The 24,837-nt window shown below is 40.7% G+C and overlaps 1 protein-coding gene across 1 annotated transcript in view; it reads left to right on the top strand.

Moving 5' to 3' along the window:
* Positions 1–350: 350 nt before the first annotated feature.
* Positions 351–24,837, top strand: part of LOC111951663 (6-phosphofructo-2-kinase/fructose-2,6-bisphosphatase) — an 89,212-nt gene continuing 64,725 nt past the window's right edge. Inside the window, exons 1-5 of the mRNA XM_023969881.3 lie at positions 351–590; positions 1,015–1,140; positions 13,651–13,747; positions 13,915–13,981; positions 15,327–15,401. Of these exons, the coding sequence (XP_023825649.1) occupies positions 500–590; positions 1,015–1,140; positions 13,651–13,747; positions 13,915–13,981; positions 15,327–15,401 (456 nt within the window). The 5' untranslated portion in view covers positions 351–499. The remainder of the gene's footprint in view (positions 591–1,014; positions 1,141–13,650; positions 13,748–13,914; positions 13,982–15,326; positions 15,402–24,837) is intronic.

Here is a 24,837-nt window from a genome sequence, read left to right as displayed (position 1 = left end):
CCTGGTACTTTATCTCCTCCCACTCGGGAAGTAGCCCATACATCTGTATAACCTCACATCATGTAACCCACTTGGAGAGGAGGAGCAAGTACCGATACCACACACACACACACACACACACACACCACACACACACACACCACACACACACCACACACACACACACACACACACACACACACACACACACACACACACACACACACACACACACACACACACACACACACACACACACACACACACACACACACACACACACACACACACACACACACACACACACACACACACACACACACACACACACACACACACACACACCACACACACACAGAGAGAGAGAGTTAGGCCGCTCCCATCATGAGGTGACCCACACAGACAGTTTCTCAAACTGTGTCACACACCTTGTCTCTCTCCAGGCTACTCTCTCTCTCTTTCTCCATCTTGCTCTCCTCCGTCTCTCTCTCGCTTACATACGGACACTGTTTTGTAAATCATGTCTCAGAGGCAGACCAAGCTAACTCAGAACCCTTTAGAGAAGATTTGGATTCCCTCCATGAGTAGCAAGCTGTACCGACGTCGAGGGTGTAAGTACACACATACACACAAATATACACATGGAAACAACAGACACACATACCGGTCGGTCTCTCTGTGGTTCATTACCTGTACAGGACAGGTTGGTGCTCGTAACCAACAGAACTTTAGTATTGTTTCAAATTGTGTGTTTGTGTGTGTGTGTGTGTTGGGGCCAGGGTATGACTTGCAGTATGGAACACTGTATCTCTCTGAGAGAGACCTAAGGGCCGTTCACCCCTAAGACCAAGGCCGTGTCTATGTGTGTCGTTGTGTGCGTACGTCTGTGCGTGTGTGTTATGTGATCTATCCATTTCTCTAAAATTGATGTGTGTGTGTGTTCTGTGATCTTTTAATAACTCCAATACATGTGTATGTGTGTGTCATGTCAGTTTTTAATCCATCTGTGTGTGTATGTTTGTGTGTGTTTTTCAGCGTCCGTTCCCCAGTTCACTAACTCTCCTACCATGATTGTGATGGTGGGGCTGCCTGCTAGAGGGAAGACCTACATCTCCAAGAAGTTAACCAGATACCTCAACTGGATAGGAGTTCCCACTAAAGGTACCACACACACACACAAAATTAACTAGATACCTCAACTGGATAGGAGTTCCAACAAAAGGTGCCACAACACAATACAAGAAGTTAACCAGATACCTCAACTGGATAGGAATTCCAACTAAAGGTATCTCAACACAACACATCACAACCCAATACCACACAGCACAGCACGTTAACCTCTCTGGGATATGTGGGACGGTAGCGTCCCACCTGGCCAACATCCAGTGAAAATGCAGAGCGCCAAATTCAAATAAATTTCCATAAAAATTTTACTTTCATGAAATCACACATTCAATAGACCAAATTAAAGCTACACTTGTTGTGAATCCGGCCAACGTGTCAGATTTCAAAAACACTTTACGGCGAAAGCAAACAATGCTATTATCTGAGGATAGCACCCCAGCTAACAATCACAGACCATCATATTTCAACCCTCCCGGCGCGACACAAAACGCAGAAATAAAGATAAAATTCATGCCCTACCTTTGACGAGCTTCTTCTGTTGGCACTACAATATGTCCCATAAACATCACAAATGGTCCTTTTGTTCGATTAATTCCGTCGATATATATCCAAAATGTCCATTTATTTGTGCATTTGATCCAGAAAAACACCGGTTCCAACTTGCACAACGTGACTACTGTCACTCCCTGATCTTTGTTTTCTTTATTATTTTGGTTAGGTCAGGGTGTGACATGGGGGGTGTATGTGTTTTTCTTGTCTATGGGTTTTGTATGTTTATGGGTTGTTAACTTGTCTAGGTGTTTGTATGTCTATGGTTGCCTAGATTGGTTCTCAATTAGAGGCAGCTGTTTATTGTTGTCTCTGATTGGGAACCATATTTAGGCAGCCATATTCCGTTGGGTATTTCGTGGGTTATTGTCTATGTGTAAGTTGCCTGTGTCTGCACTTATTGATTATATAGCGTTACGTTCATTTGTTATTTTGATAGTGTGTTTAGTGTTCTTCGTTTCGGTAAATAAATAAGAAGAATGTATTTATATCATTATATTGGTCCTCCTCTCTTCCACCATACGACAAACGTGACAACTACAAAATATCTCAAAAGTTACCTGTAAGCTTTGTCCAAACATTTCAAACTACTTTTGTAATACAACTTTAGGTATTTTTTAACGTAAATAATCGATAAAATTGAAGACAGGATGATCTGTGTTCAATACCGGAGGAAAACAATGTGTAGCAAGCTTTCTGGTTACACGCCTCTAACAAACAGTACACTTCACTGGAGCCTCATTCTGAACATGGCTACTTCTTCATTTCTCAAAGGAAAAACCTCAACCAATTTCTAAAGACTGTTGACATCCAGTGGAAGCGATAGGAACTGCAGGAAGGTCCCTTAGAAATCTGGATTCCCAATGAAAACCTTATTGAAAAGAGAGTGACCTAAAAAAGTTTGTCCTCGGGGCTTTGCCTGCCAAATAAGTTCTGTTATAGTCACAGACATGACTCAAACAGTTTTAGAACCTTCAGAGTGTTTTCTATCCAATACTAATAATAATATGCATATATTAGCATATGGGACTGAGTAGGAGGCAGTTTTACTCTGGTCACGCTTTTCATCCAAACGTGAAAATTAATTCTAAACGAGTTGGACAAAGTGGGTTTGGTGTCAGTATGTATCAGTTTGGTGTAAGTATGCCATCTTATTGACTGATGGATGGCTGACTTAATTGTCTGACTGTCCATTTCCAATAAGTTTAAAAAGTGATTTACCATCCCCAAATGGACAGAATGAAATCAACACTGAAAGTGTTGGCAAATGGCATCACCGTGGTCTCTAGGTTGTGCCGAGTTCAACAAGGTGCCCCACTTGACCGTAGCTCACTCGGTCTGACCGCAGCGACTGACTAGTAGTTATTTAGACATGCTTTTGACATATTATGGCCTCTGGGTCACACAGAGACACGCCATTTTGACCGGTATCATCGGGGGGAGGTTGGGGTGGATAAGCCACAGAGTTATTCTAGCTGCGCTTGCCGGTTCATATAGTTTGACACATGCAAGTTTCTCCCTAAGGATAACATGGGTTTACAGGTTATGCTCTAACTCTGCTTCTGTGCAGGAATTTTTCAAAATGTATTTTCCACGTGTTCAGGGTCACCTGTACCTCTACAGATAAACATGAAAAGATTGAATGGTCCCCTTCATATCCTAAAGGGGAAAAATGAACTTTACCATCAAATAGGGCTGAAATCAACAAATGGTCAGGCTAAAATCATCACTGAAAGGGAAACAAATGGCATAGGCTCTAGGCCGTGCCGAGTTCAACGAGGTGCCCCACTTGACCGTAGCTCACGGTCAGACTTAAATTTGAGGTGCTTTTGGGTGACAGAGGTAGAACCGTTGAGGTTAGAAACACAATTCAACCTTAGGAACATTCCTAAGTTCCTCCCGGTCTGCGCAAGACTACCCCTGACCATGTGGAATTAACCCTTAACAGTGAAAACAGGGAGTTTTTCTTCTAACAGTTGACACTGACATCTCTCCCCATAGGAATACATTGCCTGCTGTCATAACTTCAACCTGATGACTATGTGGGTTAAGGTTGCCATATCAATCTGTCTTGAATTACAATCCATCAAGCCACTATAAGGATTAGATGTGTCGATTTTAAACTTCCTGGAGTAACCGGAAGTTGATAAAATTACCCTAAAAAGATATATTTAAATCTCTACAGTTAGTGAAAACACCGCATTCAACCCTCTGTAAATAAGTCAGTTTTTAATATAACAGCTGTGTCAGATTTCAAAAAAGCTTTACGGAAAAAGCACATTACAGAAATAGCATTATAAATATTCACTTCCCTTTGATGATCTTCATCAGAATGCACTCCCAGGAATCCCAGTTCCACAATAAATGTTTGTTTTGTTCGATAAAGTCCATAATTTATGTCCAAATACCTCCTTTTTGTTTGCGCGTTCAGTTCACAAATCCAAATTCATGAGGCGCGAGCACTAGATCCAGACGAAGAGTTAAAAAGTTCCGTTACAGTTTGTAGAAACATGTCAAACGATGTATAGAATCAATCTTTAGCATGTTTAAATAAATCTTCAGCAATGTTCCAACCGGAGAATTCCTTTGTCTGTAAAAATGCAATGGAACGCAGCTAACTCTCACAGCCGCGAGCGAGACTGAGCTCATGGCATTCTGCCAGACTTCGTACTCAATCAGCTCTTATTCTCTCCTCCTTCACAGTAGAAGCCTGAAACAAGGTTCTAAAGACTGTTGACATCTAGTGGAAGCCTTAGGAAGTGGACCAAATTTTACACTGTATATTGGATAGGCAAAGACTTGAAAACCTACAAACCTCAGATTTCCCACTTCCTGGTTGGATTTTTTCTCAGGTTTTTGCCTGCCATATGAGTTCTGTTATACTCACAGACATCATTCAAACAGTTTTAGAAACTTCAGAGTGTTTTCTTTCCAATACTACTAATAATATGCATATATTAGCATCTGGGACAGAGTAGGAGGCAGTTCACTCTGGGCACGCTATTCATCCAAAAGTGAAAATGCTACCCCCTATCCCCAAAAAGTTAATTAGTGCTGAAAATTCCCTTTTTTCATGCGTTGCTACGGGGTCCTGAAAGAGCTATCAGACTGAAACTTGTGTGGTCCGTCTCTATGGACCGAGGACGTTTCAATGCACCTAGTCTTGTGATTATTCGTCTTTGAAGTCTGTACCGTTTACAAGAAATGTCCATTTGGTTATGAAATGTAACTTTGCCATATACAGTCAGTTGCCATCTGGTGGAATTTTCCTGTACAGCAGAAAAAAATCTAAAATACATGTATATCTTGGAAACCAAGTGTCTTGGAAACTCTTTTATGACTTCCTGGAAGACCAGGCCTTTGGGGGGGGGGGGGGGGGGGTGACCTGAGGCCGTCGTCCTATTTTAATAGCACCCGCGGATATCTAAGGACCATCCATTTGCCCTATGATTAATGAGGATTTTCATGCGTCCCTTATGTAGGGAAGTCCGTGTAGTCGAAAGACATGGGTAATCATGAGATCAGCGGTATCCTTCGCTGAGGGCAACTTGGGTAAGGCAATGAAATGGGCTGCCTTGGGGAACTGACTACCAGGATAGTGGTAAGCCCTTGAGATGGAGGTAACCCTGTGATAAAGTCTACGGACAGGTGGGACCAGGTCCGGCTGGTCCCATACTCCATTTCACAGGGGCCACAATGTGGAAGCTGAGGATGATGAGTTTGCAGTCCCTCTCCTTGTTAGAGACATTGTGTAGGTGGGACAGGGTGTCTGCTTTCTGGTTCTTGGATCACGGGCGATAGGCTAGTGTGAAATCGAACATGTTAAAAAACAGAGCCCACCTAGCCTGGCGAGCGTGCAACTTCTTGGCTTCTTGAATGGAGACCAAGTTCTTATGGTCCGTCCAGATCATGAAAGGATGAGGTGCCCCTTCCAACCAGTGTCTCCACCCCTCAAGGGTCCACTTAACTGCCAAAGCTCCCGGTTGCCTACATCGTAGTTGCGTTCTGCTGGTGAGAACCGCTTGGAGATAAAGGCGAATGGCTGCAGTTTCTTGTCCTCCTCCTTTCATTGTAAAAGGACCGCACCTGTGCCAGTGTCCGAGGCGTCCACCCCTACCACAAAGGGACGACTAGGATGAACAAAGATGGGTCCAGAAGTGAAATGTGCCTTGAGCTCCATGAATGCCCTCTCATCCTCAGAAGTCCAGCAAAGACGGGTTTGAGACTTGCGGGTTAGGACCGTGAGAGGCTCTGCTTGTAAAAATTGACGGAACTTCTGGACCTGCTTGAGTGGGACAAGATGGTGACCGCCTCAAATTTGTCAATAGGGGGGCGCTATTTTCACTTTGTAAAAAATCGTGCCCAAATTAAACTGCCTCGTACTCTATTCTTGCTCGTACAATATGCATATTATTATTACTATTGGATAGAAAACACTCTCTAGTTTCTAAAACCGTTTGAATTATATCTGTGAGTAAAACAGAACCCTTTTTCCAGCAAACTTCCTGACAGGAAGTGAAAAATCTGAAATCGAGGCTCTGTTCCAGGGTCTTCCTATTAATTTGCCTGAAATCTATGGATCTACATGCACTGCATACGCCTTCCACTAGATGTCAACAGGCAGTGAGAGGTGGAATGGGGTGTCTAGCTTGATCTGAGGCCGAACAAGAGCTTTTGGAATGACGTGTCTGGAAATGTCATTGTCTTGGAAGGCGCGAGAAGGAACCCGAGATTGCCTTCTGAAAAGCTTTCGGTATACACGTTAGATATCTCCGGCTCTGATTTTATTTGATAAATGTGATAAAAACATCATAAAGTAGTTTTTTTAAACCGAGTTATATCAGTTTATTGAACGTTTATTGCGAGTTTTGGAATTTTCTTTTCTTTGCGTCATGTGAAGTTGGCCACGTTTGCGCCACATGGCTAGCTATGGTTGCTAATTCGACAGGAGAAGAGGACATTCTAAAACCAAACAACGATTATTCTGGACAAAGGACTCCTTGTACAAGATTCTGATGGAAGCTCAGCAAAAGTAGGAACCATTTATGATGTTATTTCGTATTTCTGTGGAAAATGTTTAGTCATATTTTCCGCCCTTATTTTAGGCGCTGTCTCGCTATAACGTAAGCTGTATGTCGTACTAAAGTTATTTTTAAAAATCTAACACAGCGGTTGCATTAAGAACTAGTGTATCTTTCATTTGCTGTACAACATGCATTTTTTAGTAAAGTTTATGATGAGTTATTTGATTAGATTAGGTGACTGTTCAAGATATCTCCGGACAATTTTGTGCATTTTGACTACGTATTCACATTGTAAAACCACGATTTGTACCGCTAAATATGCACATATATGTACATATATGTAAACAAAACATATATGTATTGTGTAACATGATGTTATAGGACTGTCATCTGATGAAGTTTGTCAAGGTTAGTGAATGATTTTATATCTTTTGCTGTTTTTTTGCGATCGCTACCTTTGCGGTGAATGAATGCGGTTGTGTGGTTGGCTATTGTAGTAAGCTAATATAATGCTATATTGTGTTTTCGCTGTAAAACAGTTAAAAAATCTGAAATATTGGCTGGATTCACAAGATGTTTGTCTTTCATTTGCTGTACACCATATATTTTTCATAAATGTTTTATGATGAGTATTTAGGTATTTCACGTTGCTCTCTGTAGTTATTCTAGCTGCTTTGGTGARATTTGTGATTGTAGCTGCAATGTAAAACTATGATTTATACCTGAAATATGCACATTTTTCGAACAAAACATAGATTTATTGTATAACATGTTATAAGACTGTCATCTGATGAAGTTGTTTCTTGGTTAGTGACTAATTATATCTCTATTTGGTCGAATTTGTGATAGCTACCTATGCGGTAAAAATTGGTGAAAATATGCGGTTGAGTCTTTTGCTATTGTGGTTAGCTAATAGAAATACATATTGTGTTTTCGCTGTAAAACATTTTAAAAATCGGAAATGATGGCTGGATTCACAAGATGTGTATCTTTCATTTGGTGTCTTGGACTTGTGATTTCATGATATTTATATGCTAGTATTTACTTGTGGCGCTATGCTAGGCTATGCTAGTCAGCTTTTTACTGATGAGGATGCTCCCGGATCCGGGATTGTGACCCAGTAGAAGTTAATCCAGCCAAGGTGTCAGATTTCAAAAAGCCTTTACGGCGAATGCAAACCATGTGATTATCTGAGGACAGCGTCCAGCTAACAAATGCATAACAAATAATTTTCAACCAGGGAGTTGCGACACGAAAGTCAGAAATAGTGATATAAGGGTCCTTTTGTTCGATGAATTCCTTCTTTATATCCATAAAAACTCAGTTTAGCTGGCGCACTTCAGTCAATAATCCACTCGGTTTCCTTCCTTCAAAATGCATACAAAATGAATCCCAAACGTTACCAATAAACTTATCCAAACAAGTCAATCAACGTTTATAATCAATCCTTAGGTACCCTAAAACACAAATAAACGATACAATTTAGGACGGAGAAACGTTATTGTCTTTACCGGAGATAAACAAAAAGAACGCACTCTCTCGGCCATGCGCTTGGAAACACTACAGCCAAAAGGGGAGCCACTTAGAAAAACTACTTCTCCCTAATTTTTCCAAAAACCAGCCTGAAACTCTTTCTAAAGACTATTGACATCTGGTGGAAGCCCTAGGAACTGCAATCGGGGACCATTTCGCTCTATTATAAAAGTGGCAAGCATTGAAATCAGTGGTATGCCTTTTTTATTTCATTTTTTAAGGTTTGTCCTCTGGGTTTCGCCTGCCATTTCAGTTCTGTTAAACTCACAGACATTATTTGAACAGTTTTAGGAACTTCAGAGTGTTTTCTATCCAGATATACCAATATGCATATATGCATATCCTAGCTTCTGGGCTTGAGTAGCAGGCGTTTACTTTGGGCACGCTTTTCATCCGGACGTCAAAATACCGCCCCCAAAGAAGTGAACTTCTTACGGCTGATCCCGTTAACGGCATCGATATGACAACAGCCAGTGAAAGTGCAGGGCGCCAAATTCAAACAACAGAAATCTCACAATTAAAATTCCTCAAACATACAAGTATTTTACACCATTTTAAATTTAATCTTGTTGTTAATCCCACCACAGTGTCAGATTATGCATATTTTAGCTTCTGGGCCTGAGTAGCAGTCAGTTTACTCTGGGCACCTTATTCATCCAGGCTACTCAATACTGCCCCCCAGCCATTAAGAGGTGTGTTTTCTGTGTCCTTTGCAGAAGCTTGAATTGTTTACAGTGTGCTTTCGTTTCCTGAGTGAGTTTGAGACTTAGTGTTTGTTGTTTTTTCAAGTGTACTCTGGTCTTACCGTTTCTCAGTAAAGTATTATGTTTATCCTTAACAGGGAAATAATAATGAGTAAATTGGACACACCTGAGTGTCGTTAATGTCTCTAAGACGGTCTCTGCTGCCCTCCGGTCACAGGTGGAACCATGATGTGTGTGTGTGTGTGTCCCACATCTGTTGCTAGGGGGTAAGGATGTTAGGAACAATACAGGATGAATCACAATAATTGTTTGCTAAAATAATTGTAAAAATGTAATGCAATGACAATCCTGGTTATAGGTAACAATATTTTGCATGAACTGTCAACATTATTATTAATTATATTAATTGTTAATAATGGAAATTAAGATACACAAGATTTTTTATTACATATAGTTTTTTAATAGCTATATTTAAAGAAAATGGAGGTGAGGGCATTGGAAATGCTTTTAGCGGTTGATCTGCTTCTGTTCTCGGGCAGAACAGGGATCCGAAAGGACAGGGGTGGCCTGCTGGGACGACAACCCAACTTGGGATGGGGAGGGGCTTTACTGGGTGGGATTGTGGAGAACAATTGGGGGGTTACCTAGTAGCAGTGCAAATATCATGGTACAGCTACAGTACCAGTCAAAAGTTTGGACACAGCTACTCATTCAAGGATTTTTCTATATTTTTACATTTTAGAATAATAGTGAAGACCTCAAATCGATGAAATAACACATACGGAATCATGTAGTAACCAAAATAGTGTTAAACAAAACAAATTAGCCACCCTTTGCCTTGATGACAATTTTACACACTCTTGGCATTCTCTCAACCAGCTTCAAGCATCATGAGGTAGTCACCTGGAATGCATTTCAGTTAACAGGTGTGACTTGTTCAAAGTTAATTTGTGGAATTTCTTTCCTTCTGAATGTTTTTGAGCCAATCAATTGTGTTGTGACAAGGTAGGGATGGTCTACAGAAGATAGTCCTATTTGGTAAAAGACCAAGTCCATATTATGGCAAGAACAGCTCAAATAAACAAAGAGGAACGACAGTCCATCAAGACACGAAGGTCAGTCAATCCGAAAAATTACAACAACTTTAAAAGTTTCTTCAAGTGTAGTCGCAAAAAACATCAAGCGCTATGATGAAACTGGATCTCATGAGGTCTGCCACAGGAAAGGAAAACCCAGAGTTACCTCTGCTGCATAGGATCAGTTCATTAGAATAACTACACCTCAGATTGCAGCCCAAATAACAGAGTTCAAATAAGTTCAAATAACAGACACATCTCAACATCAACTGTTCAGGGGAGACTGCATGAATCAGGCCTTCATGGTTGAATTGCTGCAAATAAAACACTACTAAAGGACACCAATAAAAATAAGAGACTTGCTTGGGCCAAGAAACACGAGCAATAGACATTCGATTGGTGGAAATCTGTCCTTTGGTCTGATGTGTCCAAATTTGACACTTTTGGTTCCAACCGCAGTGTCTTTGTGAGACGCAGAGTAGGCTAATGAATGATCTCCGCATGTGTGGTTCCCACCGTGAAGCATAGAGGAGGAGGTGTGATGGTGTGGGGGTGCTTTTCTGGTGACACTGTCTGTGATTTTATTTAGAATTCAAGGCACACTTAGCCAGCATGTCTACCACAGCATTATGCAGTGATACGCCATCCCATCTGGTATGCACTTAGTGGGACTATAATTTGTTTTTCAACAGTACAATGACCCAACGCACCTCCAGGCTGTGTAAGGGCTATTTGACCAAGAAGATGATTGATGGAGTGCTGCATCAGATGACCTGGCCTCCACAATCACCCGACCTGGACCCAATTGAGGTGGTTTGGGATGAGTTGAACTGCAGCGTGAAGGAAAACAGCCAACAAGTGCTCAACGCATGTGGGAACTCCTTCAAGACTATTGGAAAAGCTTTCCTTGTGAAGCTGGTTGAGAGAATGCTAAGAGTGTGAAAAGCTGTCATCAAGGCAAAGGGTGGCCAGTTTGAAGAATTAAAATATAAAATATATTTTGATTTGTTTAATACTTTTTTGGTTACTACATGATTCCATATGTTTAGAAAAACCCTTGAATGATTAGGTGTGTCCAAACTTTTGACTGGTACTCTATATAAATTAATTAAATTAAAAAATTAAAACAGCTACCTTCACTGAAAAGAAATTCCAACTAATGGTACCACAACACAACACACCCCAATACCACACAACACAAAACAATGTCACACAACACGTTAACCAAATACCTCAATTGGATAGGAGTTTCAACTAAAGGTAACACAACTCAATACAATACCACACAACACAACACACCACAAGACAAAACAACACAACACAGGATAACACAACATAACACAACACAACAGAAGAAGGTAACCAGATACATCAGCTAGGAGTTCCAACTAAAGATACCACAACGCAACAAAATACAACACAAGACAACATAACATATCACAACACCAGACAACACAACCGAACACACCACAACACAATAAAACACAAGACAACCCTACACAACACAAGTACAACACTACACAACAAACCATAACACAATACCACACAAGACAGCAAAAGATAACTCAACAGAAGTTAACCAGATACATCAACTGGAGTTCCAACTAAAGGTACCACAAGATAATAGAATACAAGACAACACACCACAGCAAAACAGAAGACAACAACACAACACAAAACAACACTAGACAATACAACTGAACACAACCGAAAACAATAGAACACAAGACCACACCACAACACAACTGAACACAACAACACAACACAATATCACAAAGCATTACAAGACAAGACCACACACCACAACTCAAGACAACACAACACAACACACCACAGCAGCACAACACAGCACAGGACAACACACCACAATACAATTAGTTGACGAGATACTTTAACTGGATAGGAGTTCCAACTAAAGGTACCACAACACATGACAAGACAACACAACACACCACAAGACTAGACAACACACCACAACACAATACAATACAACTCAAGACAACACAACAAAACAGAAGACAACACAAACATTTAACCAGATACCTCAACTATATAGGAGTTCCAACTAAAGGTACAACAACACAACACAAAACAACACAACACAACACAAAACAACACAATACCACACAACAACAAAATACCACACAACACAATACAACACAAGACAACACAACAGATATGCCAAGTCTAGGTCCAAAAGGCTTCTTAACAACTTCTACCCCCAAGCCATAAGTCTCCTGAACAGCTAATCAAATGGCTACCCAGACTATTTGCATTGCCCCCCCTCTTTTACGCTGCTACTACTCTCTGTTTATCATCTATGCATAGTCACTTTAACTCCCCCTAAATGTACATATTACCTCAATTACCTCGACTAACCTGTGCCCCCGCATATTGACTCTGTACCGGTACCCCCTGTATATAGCCTCGCTACTGTTATTTAACTGCTGCTCTTTAATTTTAAACTGCTGCTCTCTTTATTTTTACTTATCTATTTTTTACTTAACATTTATTTTTCTTCAAACTGCATTGTTGGTTAAGGACTTGTAAGTAACCATTTCACTTTAAGGTCCACACATATTGTATTCGGAGCATGTGACAAATACAATTTGATTTGACAAGACCACACAACACAACACAGCACAGGACAACACAACACAACACAAAACAACCCAACACAGCAGACCACAACACACCACAATACAACACAATACAACACAAGATGTTAACCAGATATCTCAACTGGATAGGAGTTCCAACTAAAGGTACCACAACACATCACAATACCACACAAGACAAAACAACACAACACAACACAACACAACACAATACCAGACAAGACAACACACCACAACACAAGACAACACAAGACCACACACCACAAGACAAAACAACACAGCACAGCACAGGACAACACAACACAACACGTTAACTAAATACCTCAACTGGATAGGAGTTCCATCTAAAGGTACCACAACACATCACATCACAACAAACCACCACAGCAGCATACCAGCAGCACACCACCCTGCATCCCACTTGCCTCTGTCGCTAAGCAGGGTTAGTCGGTCCCTGGATGGAAGTTGTTTTGGAGGGCCAGTAGGAGCTACTCTTTCCTCTGGTCCCCAAAAAAGATTCCAATGCCCCAGGGCAGTGATTGGGGACATTACCGTGTGTAGGGTGCAGTCTTTCAGATGGGATGTTAAACGGGTGTCCTGACTCTCTGTGTTAACCCTGTTAACCCTGGTGTCCTGGCTAAATTCCTAATCTAGCCCTTATACCATCATAGCCCCCCTAATCATCCCCCGCTTCCAATTGGCTCATTCATCCCCCCCACCTCTCCCCTGTAAGTATTCTTCAAGTCATTGCTGAAAATGAGAATGTGTTCTCAGTCAACCTACCTGATGAAATGATGGTACAAAAAAAAACACAACACAAAATGTTCACCAGTGTGTGGTGTGTGTGTGTGTGTGTGTGTGTGTGTGTGTGTGTGTGTGTGTGTGTGTGTGTGTGTGTGTGTGTGTGTGTGTGTGTGTGTGTGTGTGTGTGTTGTGTGTGGGGGTGTTTTGTGTGTTGTGTGTGTGTGTGTGTGTGTGTGTGTGTGTGTGTGTGTGTGTGTGTGTGTGTGAATGTGTGTACATGTGGTCCTGTCCTCTCCAGTTTTTAATGTAGGTCAGTACCGGCGGGATGCGACCCAGTCCTATAAGAGCTATGAGTTCTTTAGACCTGACAACCAAGAAGCCATGAAGATACGCAAGTATGAACCAATCACAAAGCCTGTTATCAGAGTATAAACGAATGATAGCCTGTTATGAGAATGAACCGACCAGACAGTCTGTTAGAATATGAATTAGTCTGTCCTAAGAGTATGATGCAAGCTCACTGTGTGTGTTTGTGTCTGCGCACGTGCGTGATTGTGTGTAGGGCCTGTGCCATTGCGGCTCTGAAGGATGTGTGTGCCTACTTCATGCAGGAACAAGGACAGGTGGCAGTGAGTAACCATCATGGAATCTTATGAAATGATGGGATCTTCATGAACCTACAATGAACCTAAAATGAACCTAAAATTATTGACACCCTTGATAAGGATGAGCAACAATTACTGTATAAAATATATTATTAAAATACTGAGCTATATTGTATACACAACAAAATGGGGAAACTATATTGTTTTATGCTAATACAATCCCTCAGAGACAGAGATATGGTTTAACAAGTAATGTATATTTTTTCAAAAAGGTAGGGGTCAAAATGATTGGAACCCCTGTTTTCAATACCTTTTAATACCTGACCTTGCTAGAATAACGGCACTGAGCCTTTTTCTAAAATGTTTTATGAGAACGGAGAACACATTTGGAGAGATCTTAGACCAACATTATTTGATTTTATACAGTAATTTTTGCTCATCTTTATCAAGGGTTTCAATAATTCCAAACTCCAATGTATATGGACCTATACGAATACATACTGTATGAACTAGTATAGAGCAATATTAATCTATATCAGGGATGGGCAACTTTGATGGGGGTGGGGGTCACAAAAACTCTGAACTCATCATGAGGGGCCGCAGTGGCTAGCGGGTCTGCGTACCGACATCCATACCCACACATGCAGTGTGTACATTGCTTCTGTGGATCCCGAAAAGGCCCTAGCCTTTTGGGGGTCCTAAGTGAAATTTTGTTGGGGGTCCCACCCCACCTTGCAAGCAAAACATTTTAGTGGCCCCCCTCTTGACAGCGGAGATAAGATTTAGCAATTTTATAAAACATTTCATGCAATTCTACTCATTTTTACATTGGGCAGACAGACAAATTAGCAGTTTTACAGCAAATTTCCTGCAATTCTACACATTTTGCCCTAGGCTGGAGAGAAATGTTTTCCGTTTTTTATTTTACGTTCAGTAATTCGACCATGATTACTTCAAGTTTAGATAGCTGGCTAGACTAACTTACCAATCTAAAAAAAATGTGCTGACTAATTGAGTGACTTTCAGTCATTGAGAAAAAAATGCTGATGCACAACCAAATTTGGAAATTGCACCTATTCTTTTGCTCAACAGTAATTTGAGACCCCGACTGGGTAAAAAAAAATAGTGATCGGGGGGATTATCCGCAGGCCTACAAAATGCCATTTGCCCATCCCTGATATATACAGCATTAAGCACTATGATGTATATGAACCTACATTATACTGTTTGAACCAGTATGGTGTATATCAGGGGTGCCAAACTCATTCCATGGAGGGTTTAAAGGAACGAGTTTAACACCTGTGATCTATTTGAACCAGTTTGAATTTAGATTAACTAGTATGAAACAGTATGATGTACATGCCCTCAGGTGTTTGATGCCACCAACACAACTATAGAACGTAGAGAAGTCATTCTCAGCTTCGCCAAGGAGAACGGATACAAGGTCAGATGGAGTTTGTAGCTGTGTGTGTATTTAGCTAGGTGTGCGTCGCTTTCTGTGAGGCTGTGTGTGTAGCTGTGTTTGTGTAGCTGTGAATTTAAAATATATATATATATTTTTAAACGTTTGTTTAACCAGGGAGACACATTGAGACCTAGGTCTCTTTCACAAACATGCCTTGGGAACAACAGTCACATCAGCACACACACAATTATATACAAAGACACAAAATATACACAATATACATACAATATACACATTAGCCATTATAATCAAATAAAACAAACAGATTCACCACTATAAAAATCCTTAACCAATTTCCTAAATTGACCCAGGGACACCAAATCATTCAAACGAAGTGCCAACTGGAGACTATTCCACACATGAGGTGCCTGATATGAAAAAGCAGATCTCCCGAACTCTGTGGTTACCAAGGAAGTCATCCTCATAAATCAAGTCTGTGACCTTCTATTATAACCTAAAATTCTAAATTTCAGCAAAGATGTTAAGTATGTTGGAAGCTTGTGGAGTAGGTGCTTTATATATATATTTTTTGTAATAACGTGATCTATGTGTCTTTTAAAGAGGTCCAGCAAACTTTTTGGTAAAGGATGCAGTGATGAGTATTAAAAATGTCAGATGTAATAAAATGAAGGGTGAATCAACGGATTATAGAGTACAGTCAGTTTTACTTCGGTAGATGCCATCACCATAGTCAAGAACAGGTAGACAAATTGATTCTACAATTCGCTTCCTGCTAGCCAGAGAACAACAAGCTTTATTTCTATGTAAGAAACCCACTTTACATTTACAAGTTTAACAACCTCATTTTTATGTTTCTTAAACGATAGATCATTGTGTATCCAAATACTAAGGTATTTGTATGCAGGGACTTGTTCAATTACAGAACCATTTAAGGAGTGCATAGGAGATGTTGTACCCACTGTGAATATTGAAACCTACCCCAACCAGAGACTGTGGATAGATGGGAGCATTCACACAAAACTGAAAGCGTGAAACACCGCATTTAACCAGGGCAAGAACTCCAGGAATATGGAAGAATACAAACAGTGTAGTAATTCCCTTGGCAAAGCAATCAAGCAGGCTAAACGTCGGTATAGGGACAAAGTTGAGTCCAAGTTCAATGGCTCAGACACCAGACGTATGTGGCAGGGTCTACAGACAATCACGGATTCTAAAAGAAAAACCAGCGAAGTCGCGGACACCGACGTCTGCATCCGGACAGGCTGAACACCWTCTTCGCTCGATTTGAGGATAATACAGTGCCACCGACGTGGCCCGCTATCAAGGACTGTGGGCTCTCCTTCTCCGTGGCTGATGTGAGTAAGAGGTTTAACTTCTTTGGGTTAGGGGGCGCTATTTTCACATTGGGAAAAAATTGTGCCCAATTTAAACGGCCTCGTACTCTTTTCTAGATCGTACAATATGCATATTATTACTATTGGATAGAAAACACTCTCAAGTTTCTAAAACCGTTTGAATTATATCTGTGAGTAAAAAAGAACTTACTTCCTGTCAGGAAGTGAAAAATCTGAAATCGAGGCTCTGTTCCAGGGCCTTCCTAATTCATTTGCTTGAAATCTATGGATATACATGCACTTCATACGCCTTCCAATAGATGTCAACAGGCAGTGGTAGGTGGAATGGGGTGTCTAGCTTGATCTGAGGTCGAACAAGAGCTCTTGGAATGACGTGACCCCAAATTTCCTTTGTTCAGCAAGGCGCGGGAAGGAACCCTGGATTGCCRTCTGAAYAGCTTTCYGTATAGACGGCTAATATCTCCGGCTTTGATTTTATTTGATACATGTGATAATATCATTGTAAAGTATGTTTTTTCAATATAGTTTTATCAGATTATTGAACGTTTATCGGGAGTTTTGGCGTTTTCAGTTCTCTGCGTTTGGTGAAGATGGACAACTTCGCGCCACTTGGCTAGCTTTGGTTGCTAATTCGACAGGAGAAGAGGACATTCTAACACCAAACAACGATTATTCTGGACAAAGGACTCCTTGTACAAGATTCTGATGGAAGCTCAGCAAAAGTAGGAACCATTTATGATGTTATTTCGTATTTCTGTGGAAAATGTTTAGTACTATCTTCCGCCCTCATTGCAGGCGCTGTCTCGCTATAACGTAAGCTGTATGTCGTACTAAAGTTATTTTTAGAATTCTAACACGGCGATTGCATTAAGAACTAGTGTATCTTTCATTTGCTGTACAACATGTATTTTTAGTAAAGTTTATGATAAGTTCTTTGATTAGATTAGGTGAGTGTCAGAAATATATCCGGATAATTTTGTGCAGTTTTGGCTACGTATTCACATTGTAAAACCACGATTTGTACCGCTAAATATGCACATTTTCAAACAAAACATATATGTATTGTGTAACATGATGTTATAAGACTGTCATCTGATGAAGTTTGTCAAGGTTAGTGAATGATTTTATATCTTTTGCTGTTTTTTGGCGATCGCTACCTTTGCGGTGAATGAATGCGGTTGTGTGGTTGGCTATTGTGGTACGCTAATATAATGCTATATTGTGTTTTCGCTGTAAAACAGTAAAAAATCTGAAATATTGGCTGGATTCACAAGATGTTTATCTTTCATTTGCTGTACACCATGTATTTTTCATAAATGTTTTATGATGAGTATTTAGGTATTTCACGTTGCTCTCTGTAGTTATTCTTGCTGCTTCGGTCTATTTGTGATTGTAGCTGCAATGTAAAACTATATTTATACCTGAAATATGCAAATTTCTAACAAAACATTGATTTATTGTATAACATGTTATAAGACTGTCATCTGATGAAGTTGTTTCTTGGTTAGTGACTAATTCTATCTCTATTGGGGGTTTTGTGCAAGCTACCTGTGCTGTGAAAGAAATGTCTGTGCTTTTGTATTTGGTGGTGAGCTAACATAAATATACGTGGTGTTTTCGCTGTAAAACATTTTTAAAAATCGGACATGTTGGCTGGATTCACAAGATGTTTATCTTTCATTTGCTGTATTGGACTTGTTAATGTGTGAAAGTTAAATATTTCAAAAAAATATTTTTGAATTTCGCTGCCTTTTCAGTGGGGCTAGACAGGTTAAGCGTGTTAACCATCGCAAGGCTGCTGGCCCAGATGGTATCCCTGACGCGTCCTCAGAGCATGTGCAGACCAGATATATTCAATCTCTCCCTTTCCCAGTCCACATGCTTCAAGATGGCCACCATTGTCCCTGTTCCCAAGAAAGCAAAGTTAATTGAACTAAATGACTTATCGCCCCATAGCACTCACCTCTGTCATCATGAAGTGCTTTGAGAGACTAGTCAAGGATCATATCACCTCCACCTTACCTGCCACCCTAGACCCACTTCAATTGCTTACTGCCCCAATAGATCCACAGACGATGCAATCGCAACCACACTGCACACTGCCCTGTCCCATCTGGACAAGAGGCATACCTATGCTGTTCATTGATTATAGCTCAGAATTCAACACCATAGTACCCTCCCAGCTCAACATCAAGCTCGAATCCCTGGGTCTGAACACCGCCCTGTGCAACTTTGTCCTGGAATTCCAGACGGGTCGCCCCCAGGTGGTGAAGGTAGGAAACAACACCTCCTCTTCGCTGATCCTCAACACCGGGGCCCCATAAGGGTGCGTGCTCAGACCCCTCCTGTACTCCCTGGTCACCCATGACTGCGTGGCCAAGCACGCCTCCAACTCAATCATGAAGTTTGCAGATGACACAACAGTAGTACGCCTGATTACCAACAATGATGAGACAGCCTGCAGGGAGGAGGTGAGGGCTCTGGGAGTGGTGCCAGGTAAATAACCTCTCACTCAACAAAACTAAGGAGATGATCGTAGACTTCAGGAAATAGCAGGTACCGCAGTGGAAAAGCTGGAAAGCTTCAAGTTCCTCAGTGTACACGTCACTGACAAACTGAAATGGTCCACCCACACGGACAGTGGGGTGAAGAAGGTGCAACAGCGCCTCTTCAACCTCAGGAGGCTAAAGAAATGTGGCTTAACACTTAAAACCCTCACAAACTTTTACAGATGCACAATTGAGAGCATCCTGTCAGGCTGTATCACCGCCTGGTACGGCAACTGCACCCACAATCGCAAAGCTCTCCAGAGGGTGGTACGGTCTGCCCAACGCATTACCGGGGGAAAACTGCTTGCCCTCCTGTTCACCCCGCTATCATCCAGACGGCGAGGTCAGTACAGGTGCATCACATCTGGGACAGAGAGATTGAAAAACAGCTTCTATCTCAAGGCCATCAGACTGCTAAACAGCCATCACTAGCACATCAGAGGCATAGATTAGACATAGATTAGGAATCACTGGCCACTTTAACAATTTCCGTTTTCTAGCGTTACTCAACTCGTGTATAAACTGCACTCTACACTATTCTACGCTATCTTAGTCACGTTTTCACCCATTTCATACGTACAGTATAGAGTACAGTACTATTCTACGATATTTTAGTCACTTTAATTGTTTGTAAATATTGCATCACCCATCTCATATGTATATACTGTACTCTATACTATGCAACTGTATCTTAGTCCAATGCCGCTCTGACATATATGTATATATATTCTTAATCCATTCCTTACTTAGATTTACATGCATTTTGGGTATATGTTGTGAAACTGTTAGATATTACTTGTTAGATATTACTGCACTGTCAGAGCTAGAAGCACAAGCATTTCGCTACACCTGCAATAACATCTGCTAAACACGTGTATGTGACCAATAGAATTTGATTTGATTTGAGTGAAGATGTAACCCAACGGATACTTTTACAAGACTTTGAAAACAGCATGTATTTAGTTTTGCTGATTTAGCTTTACATTCGTAAAGGCTTCCTGAACAGCTGTAAAATCAGACTGTAACCTTGACACAGCTAAATCAGCAGTCTGAGCAATTGCATACGTAATAGTGTCATCCGCATACAAATGAAGATCACAATTTTTAACAGATTGACCATTCGTAAAAAGAACAGGTTCAAATACTGATCCCTGTGGAACACCTTTATGTACTTCAAGAAAATCTGACTTAACCTGTTATGGCTGCAGCCCGACACCGGTACACCTATGACAACATCCAGCTCAAGTGCAGGGCGCGAAATTCAAAATCTATTTTTTTTTTATATTTAACTTTCACACATTAACAAGTCCAATACAGCATTTGAAAGATAAACATCTTGTGAATCCAGCCAACATGTCCGATTTTTTAAATGTTTTACAGAGAAAACACCACATATATTTATGTTAGCTCACCACCAAATAAAAAAGAGGACAGACATTTTTCACAGCACAAGTAGGATGCAAGTAGCATGCACAAGCCAACCTAACTAACCTAGAACCAACCTAAATAACCTAGAAAAAACTACCTCCTATAACATGTTACACAATAAATCTATGTTTTGTTCAAAAAATGTGCATATTTTAGCTATAAATCAGTTTTACATTACTGCTACCATCATAGCTACAGTCAGAAATCGCACGGGAGTAGCCAGAGAAAATACAGACACCAACGTCAACTACTAATTACACATCATAAAACATTTCAGAAAAATATATGGTGGATAGCTAATGAAAGACAAAGATCTTGTGAATACAGCCAATATTTCCGATTTTTGAAGTGTTTTACAGCGAAAACACAATATATCGTTATATTAGCTTACTACAATAGCTAACACACAGCAGCATTGATTCTAGTCAAAKGGTAGCGATAGCACAGTTCGACAGATATATGAAATAGTATCCCAAATTGGGTCCTTATCTTTGTTGATCTTCCATCAGAATGTTCTCCAAGGGGTCCTTTGTTCAGAACCGTCTTTATTTGGATCCAGAACGAACTATTTCCCTCTTGAATTAGCAAGCACACTGGCCGTGCGGTGCTAACCTCTCCTTCTTGAAKAAATTKTTGCGARGCATCACGTCTAAAGTCCAGAATAAATTTCAATAATATAATTAAACTATATTGAAAAAACATACTTTAGGATGATATTGTGACATGTATCAAATAAAATCGAAGCCYGAGATCATATTCACCTATAACGAGGGTTTTCCAGGAGGCGATTCCAGGTCCAATTTCGCGCCCAAGAAAAAAAATTAAGTGCGCAACTCTCACTCCAAGAGGTTGTATTCAATCCCAGAATGAGATAATCAAGTCATTTCTGCTCTCACTTCCGCATGACACCCAGGGGAAGGTGTATGACGTGTTTCTACAGTCCTAAGTGACATGCCCTTTTATAGACAAGCTCTTGAAGAGAGACATCGCTTTTGGAAATCTCACTTCCGGYTAGGAAATGGGCTGTAAAAASAGTTCTGTTCCACTTAGAGAAATAATTCAAACGGTTTTAGAAACTAGAGACTGTTTTCTATCCAATAGTAATAATAATATGCATATTGTACGAGCAAAAATTGAGTAAGAGGCCGTTTGAAAATGGGCACCTTTTTCCAGTTTTTCAATACGCCCCCTGCAGCCATAACAGGTTTTAACTCAAAATCTGACTTAACTCAACACAATAGTTCTGTCTCTAAGATAGTCACGAAACCAAGAACATGCGGCAAAGCCAAGGCCTATCGATGACAATTTCTTCAACAAAATACCACAATCAACAGTATCAAAGGCCTTAGACAGGTCTATAAACAAAGCAGCACAACTCATTTTAGCATACAAAGCATTGACAAGGTCATTCACAACTAATGTGGTTGCTGTAATAGTGCAATGCCCTGGTCTAAATCCTGATTGGTTTACAATGAAAATACATTTCTCAGTCAAAAAATAACAAATCTAGACATTTACCAATGACTCAAGAATCTTAGCTAGACAAGGAAGCTTAGAAATCCGTCGGTAATTGTCATGGAGTGGCAACACATATGCATATTTCCATACTTTGGGAATACTTCCTGAAGACAATGTCAAATTTAAAATGTGAGTTACTGAGGCAGCAATTGATGGTCGCTGCACACTTTAACAGACCATGTTCCAACTGATCTGCCCCTTGAGATTTCTTAATGTCTAATGCTAGCAAGGCATCAAGGACTTCCTTAATATGGCATTGACTGGGCCTCCCGAGTGGCGCAGTGGTGTGCCACTAGAGATCCTGGTTCGGGTCCAGGATCTGTCGCCCAGACCGGGAGACCCGTGGGGTGGCGCACAATTGGCCCTGCGTCATCCTTGTTAGGGGAGGGTTTGGCCAGCCGCGATGTCCTTGTCCCATCGTGGTCTAGCGACTCCTGTGGTGGGCCGGGTGCATGCACACTGACATGGTTGCCAGGTGTACTATGTTCTCTCTGACACATTGCTGACTTCCGGGTTAAAACTTCTTTGGGATCGGTGTCCCTTCCACGGGACGGTTGAGCTAATGTAGGCTAATGCGATTAGCATGAGGTTGTAAGTAACAAGAACATTTCCCAGGACATAAACATATCTTTTACTGGCAGAAAGCTGAAATTCTTGTTAATCTAACTGCGCTGTCCAATTTACAGTAGCTATTACAGTGAAGGAATACCATGCAATTGTTTGAAGAGAGTTCACAATTATGAACATGAAAAGTTATTAAGCGGCATTGTGTAAAGAAGCAGTGCAGCTTGGCTGGGTCGTGTTTCGGAGGACTCACGGCTCTCGACCTTCGCCTCTCCCGAGTCCGTACTGGAGTTGCAGCGATGGGACAAGACTGTAACTACCAATTGGATACCACGCAATTGGGGTGTTACGATAGTCTATATCGTCCTCCTAATCGGACGAGGAGAGGCGAGAAGGATCGGACCAATATGCAGAGTCGTTCGTGCTCCTGATGATTTATTAAAACCAAAACTGAACACTGAAATACAAAACAAGAAACGAAGTGCAGAAAACCGAAACAGTACCGTGTGGTGAAAACACTAACACGGTAGACAAAAACCCACCAAAACACACGTGAAACCCCGGCTGCCTAAGTATGATTCTCAATCAGGGACAACGATTGACAGCTGCCTCTGATTGAGAATCATCCCAGGCCGAACACACAAAACCCCAACATAGAAAACAACACATAGACAACCCACCCAACTCACGCCCTGACCATACTAAATAAATACAAAACAAGGGAAAACAGGTCAGGAACGTGACATGGGGAGAGAAAAAAACAAAAACAAACATGAAATTGCCTGAAAGAAAATACCAGAACAACATTTTCATTTTCAACAAATTACCTCCATTAATATCCAGACCAAAAGTTTCAGAATCTTTCAGCAAATTACCTCCATTAATATCCAGACCACACTTAAACTGAGTTGGCTTAGAAACTGAGACAAATATATAGCCCGCAGAAATAAAATTGTGATCAAATGTATTAATTGTATTCATTTAACCTTTTCTCAATAGGGGGCGCCATTTCGACTTTGTAAAAATTCGTTCCCAAATTAAACTGCCTCGTACTCAATTCTTGCTTGTACAATATGCATATTATTATTACTATTGGATAGAAAACACTCTATAGTTTCTAAAACCGTTTGAATTATATCTGTGAGTAAAACAGAACTCATTTTGCAGCAAACTTCCTGTCAGGAACTGAAAAATCTGAAATCGGGGGCTCTGTTCCAGGGTCAGTTTATACATTTGCATGTAATCTAAGGGTCTACATGCACTGCATACACCTTCCCCTAGATGTCAGTAAGCAGTGAGAATTGGAATGGGGTGTCTGGGTAGTTCTGAGGCCGTATAAAAGCTCTTGGAACCGGGTGTGCAGTCTTTTCAACGTTCGTCATGACGCAAGACAGACCTCAGGATTGCATTCTGAAAAGCTCTCGTTATAGGCTTTAGATATATCCGGCTCTGATTTTATTCGATATAGGTGTTAAAAACATCATAATGTAGTTATTTTAAACCGAGTTATATCAGTTTATATCAGTATATTGCGATTTTCGGTATTTCATTTGTGCTGCGTTATAGTGAGTTGGACACGTCTTCGCCACATGGCTAATGTTTGCTGCTAATTCCAAAGTTGAAGACGACAATCTACAACTGAGCAACGATTCTTCTGGACAAAGGACAACTTGCACAAGATTCTGATGGAATCTCATCAAATAGTAAGAACTATTTATGATGTTAATTCGTTGTTCTGTTGAAAAATGTTAAACTATTATTCCGCCATTAATTTCGGTGCGGTCTCGCTTTAACGCACGCTGTATGTCGTAGTAACGTTCATTTTAAAAATCTAACACAGCGGTTGCATTAAGAACTAATGTATCTTTCATTTGCTGTCCAACCTGTATTTTTTAGTCAAGTTTATGATTAGTTATTGATTAGATTAGGTGCCTCTCCCAAGATTTCTCCCGACATTTTGTTTGCAGCTTGGCTACTATTCTCATTGTATAACCACGATTTGTGCCGCTAAATATGCACATTTTCGAACAAACAATATAT

Source organism: Salvelinus sp. IW2-2015, linkage group LG3, assembly GCF_002910315.2.
Source record: "Salvelinus sp. IW2-2015 linkage group LG3, ASM291031v2, whole genome shotgun sequence".
NCBI lineage: Eukaryota > Metazoa > Chordata > Actinopteri > Salmoniformes > Salmonidae > Salvelinus > Salvelinus sp. IW2-2015.
Note: the sequence above shows the minus strand (reverse complement) of the source record. Positions and strands in the feature narration are given on the sequence as shown.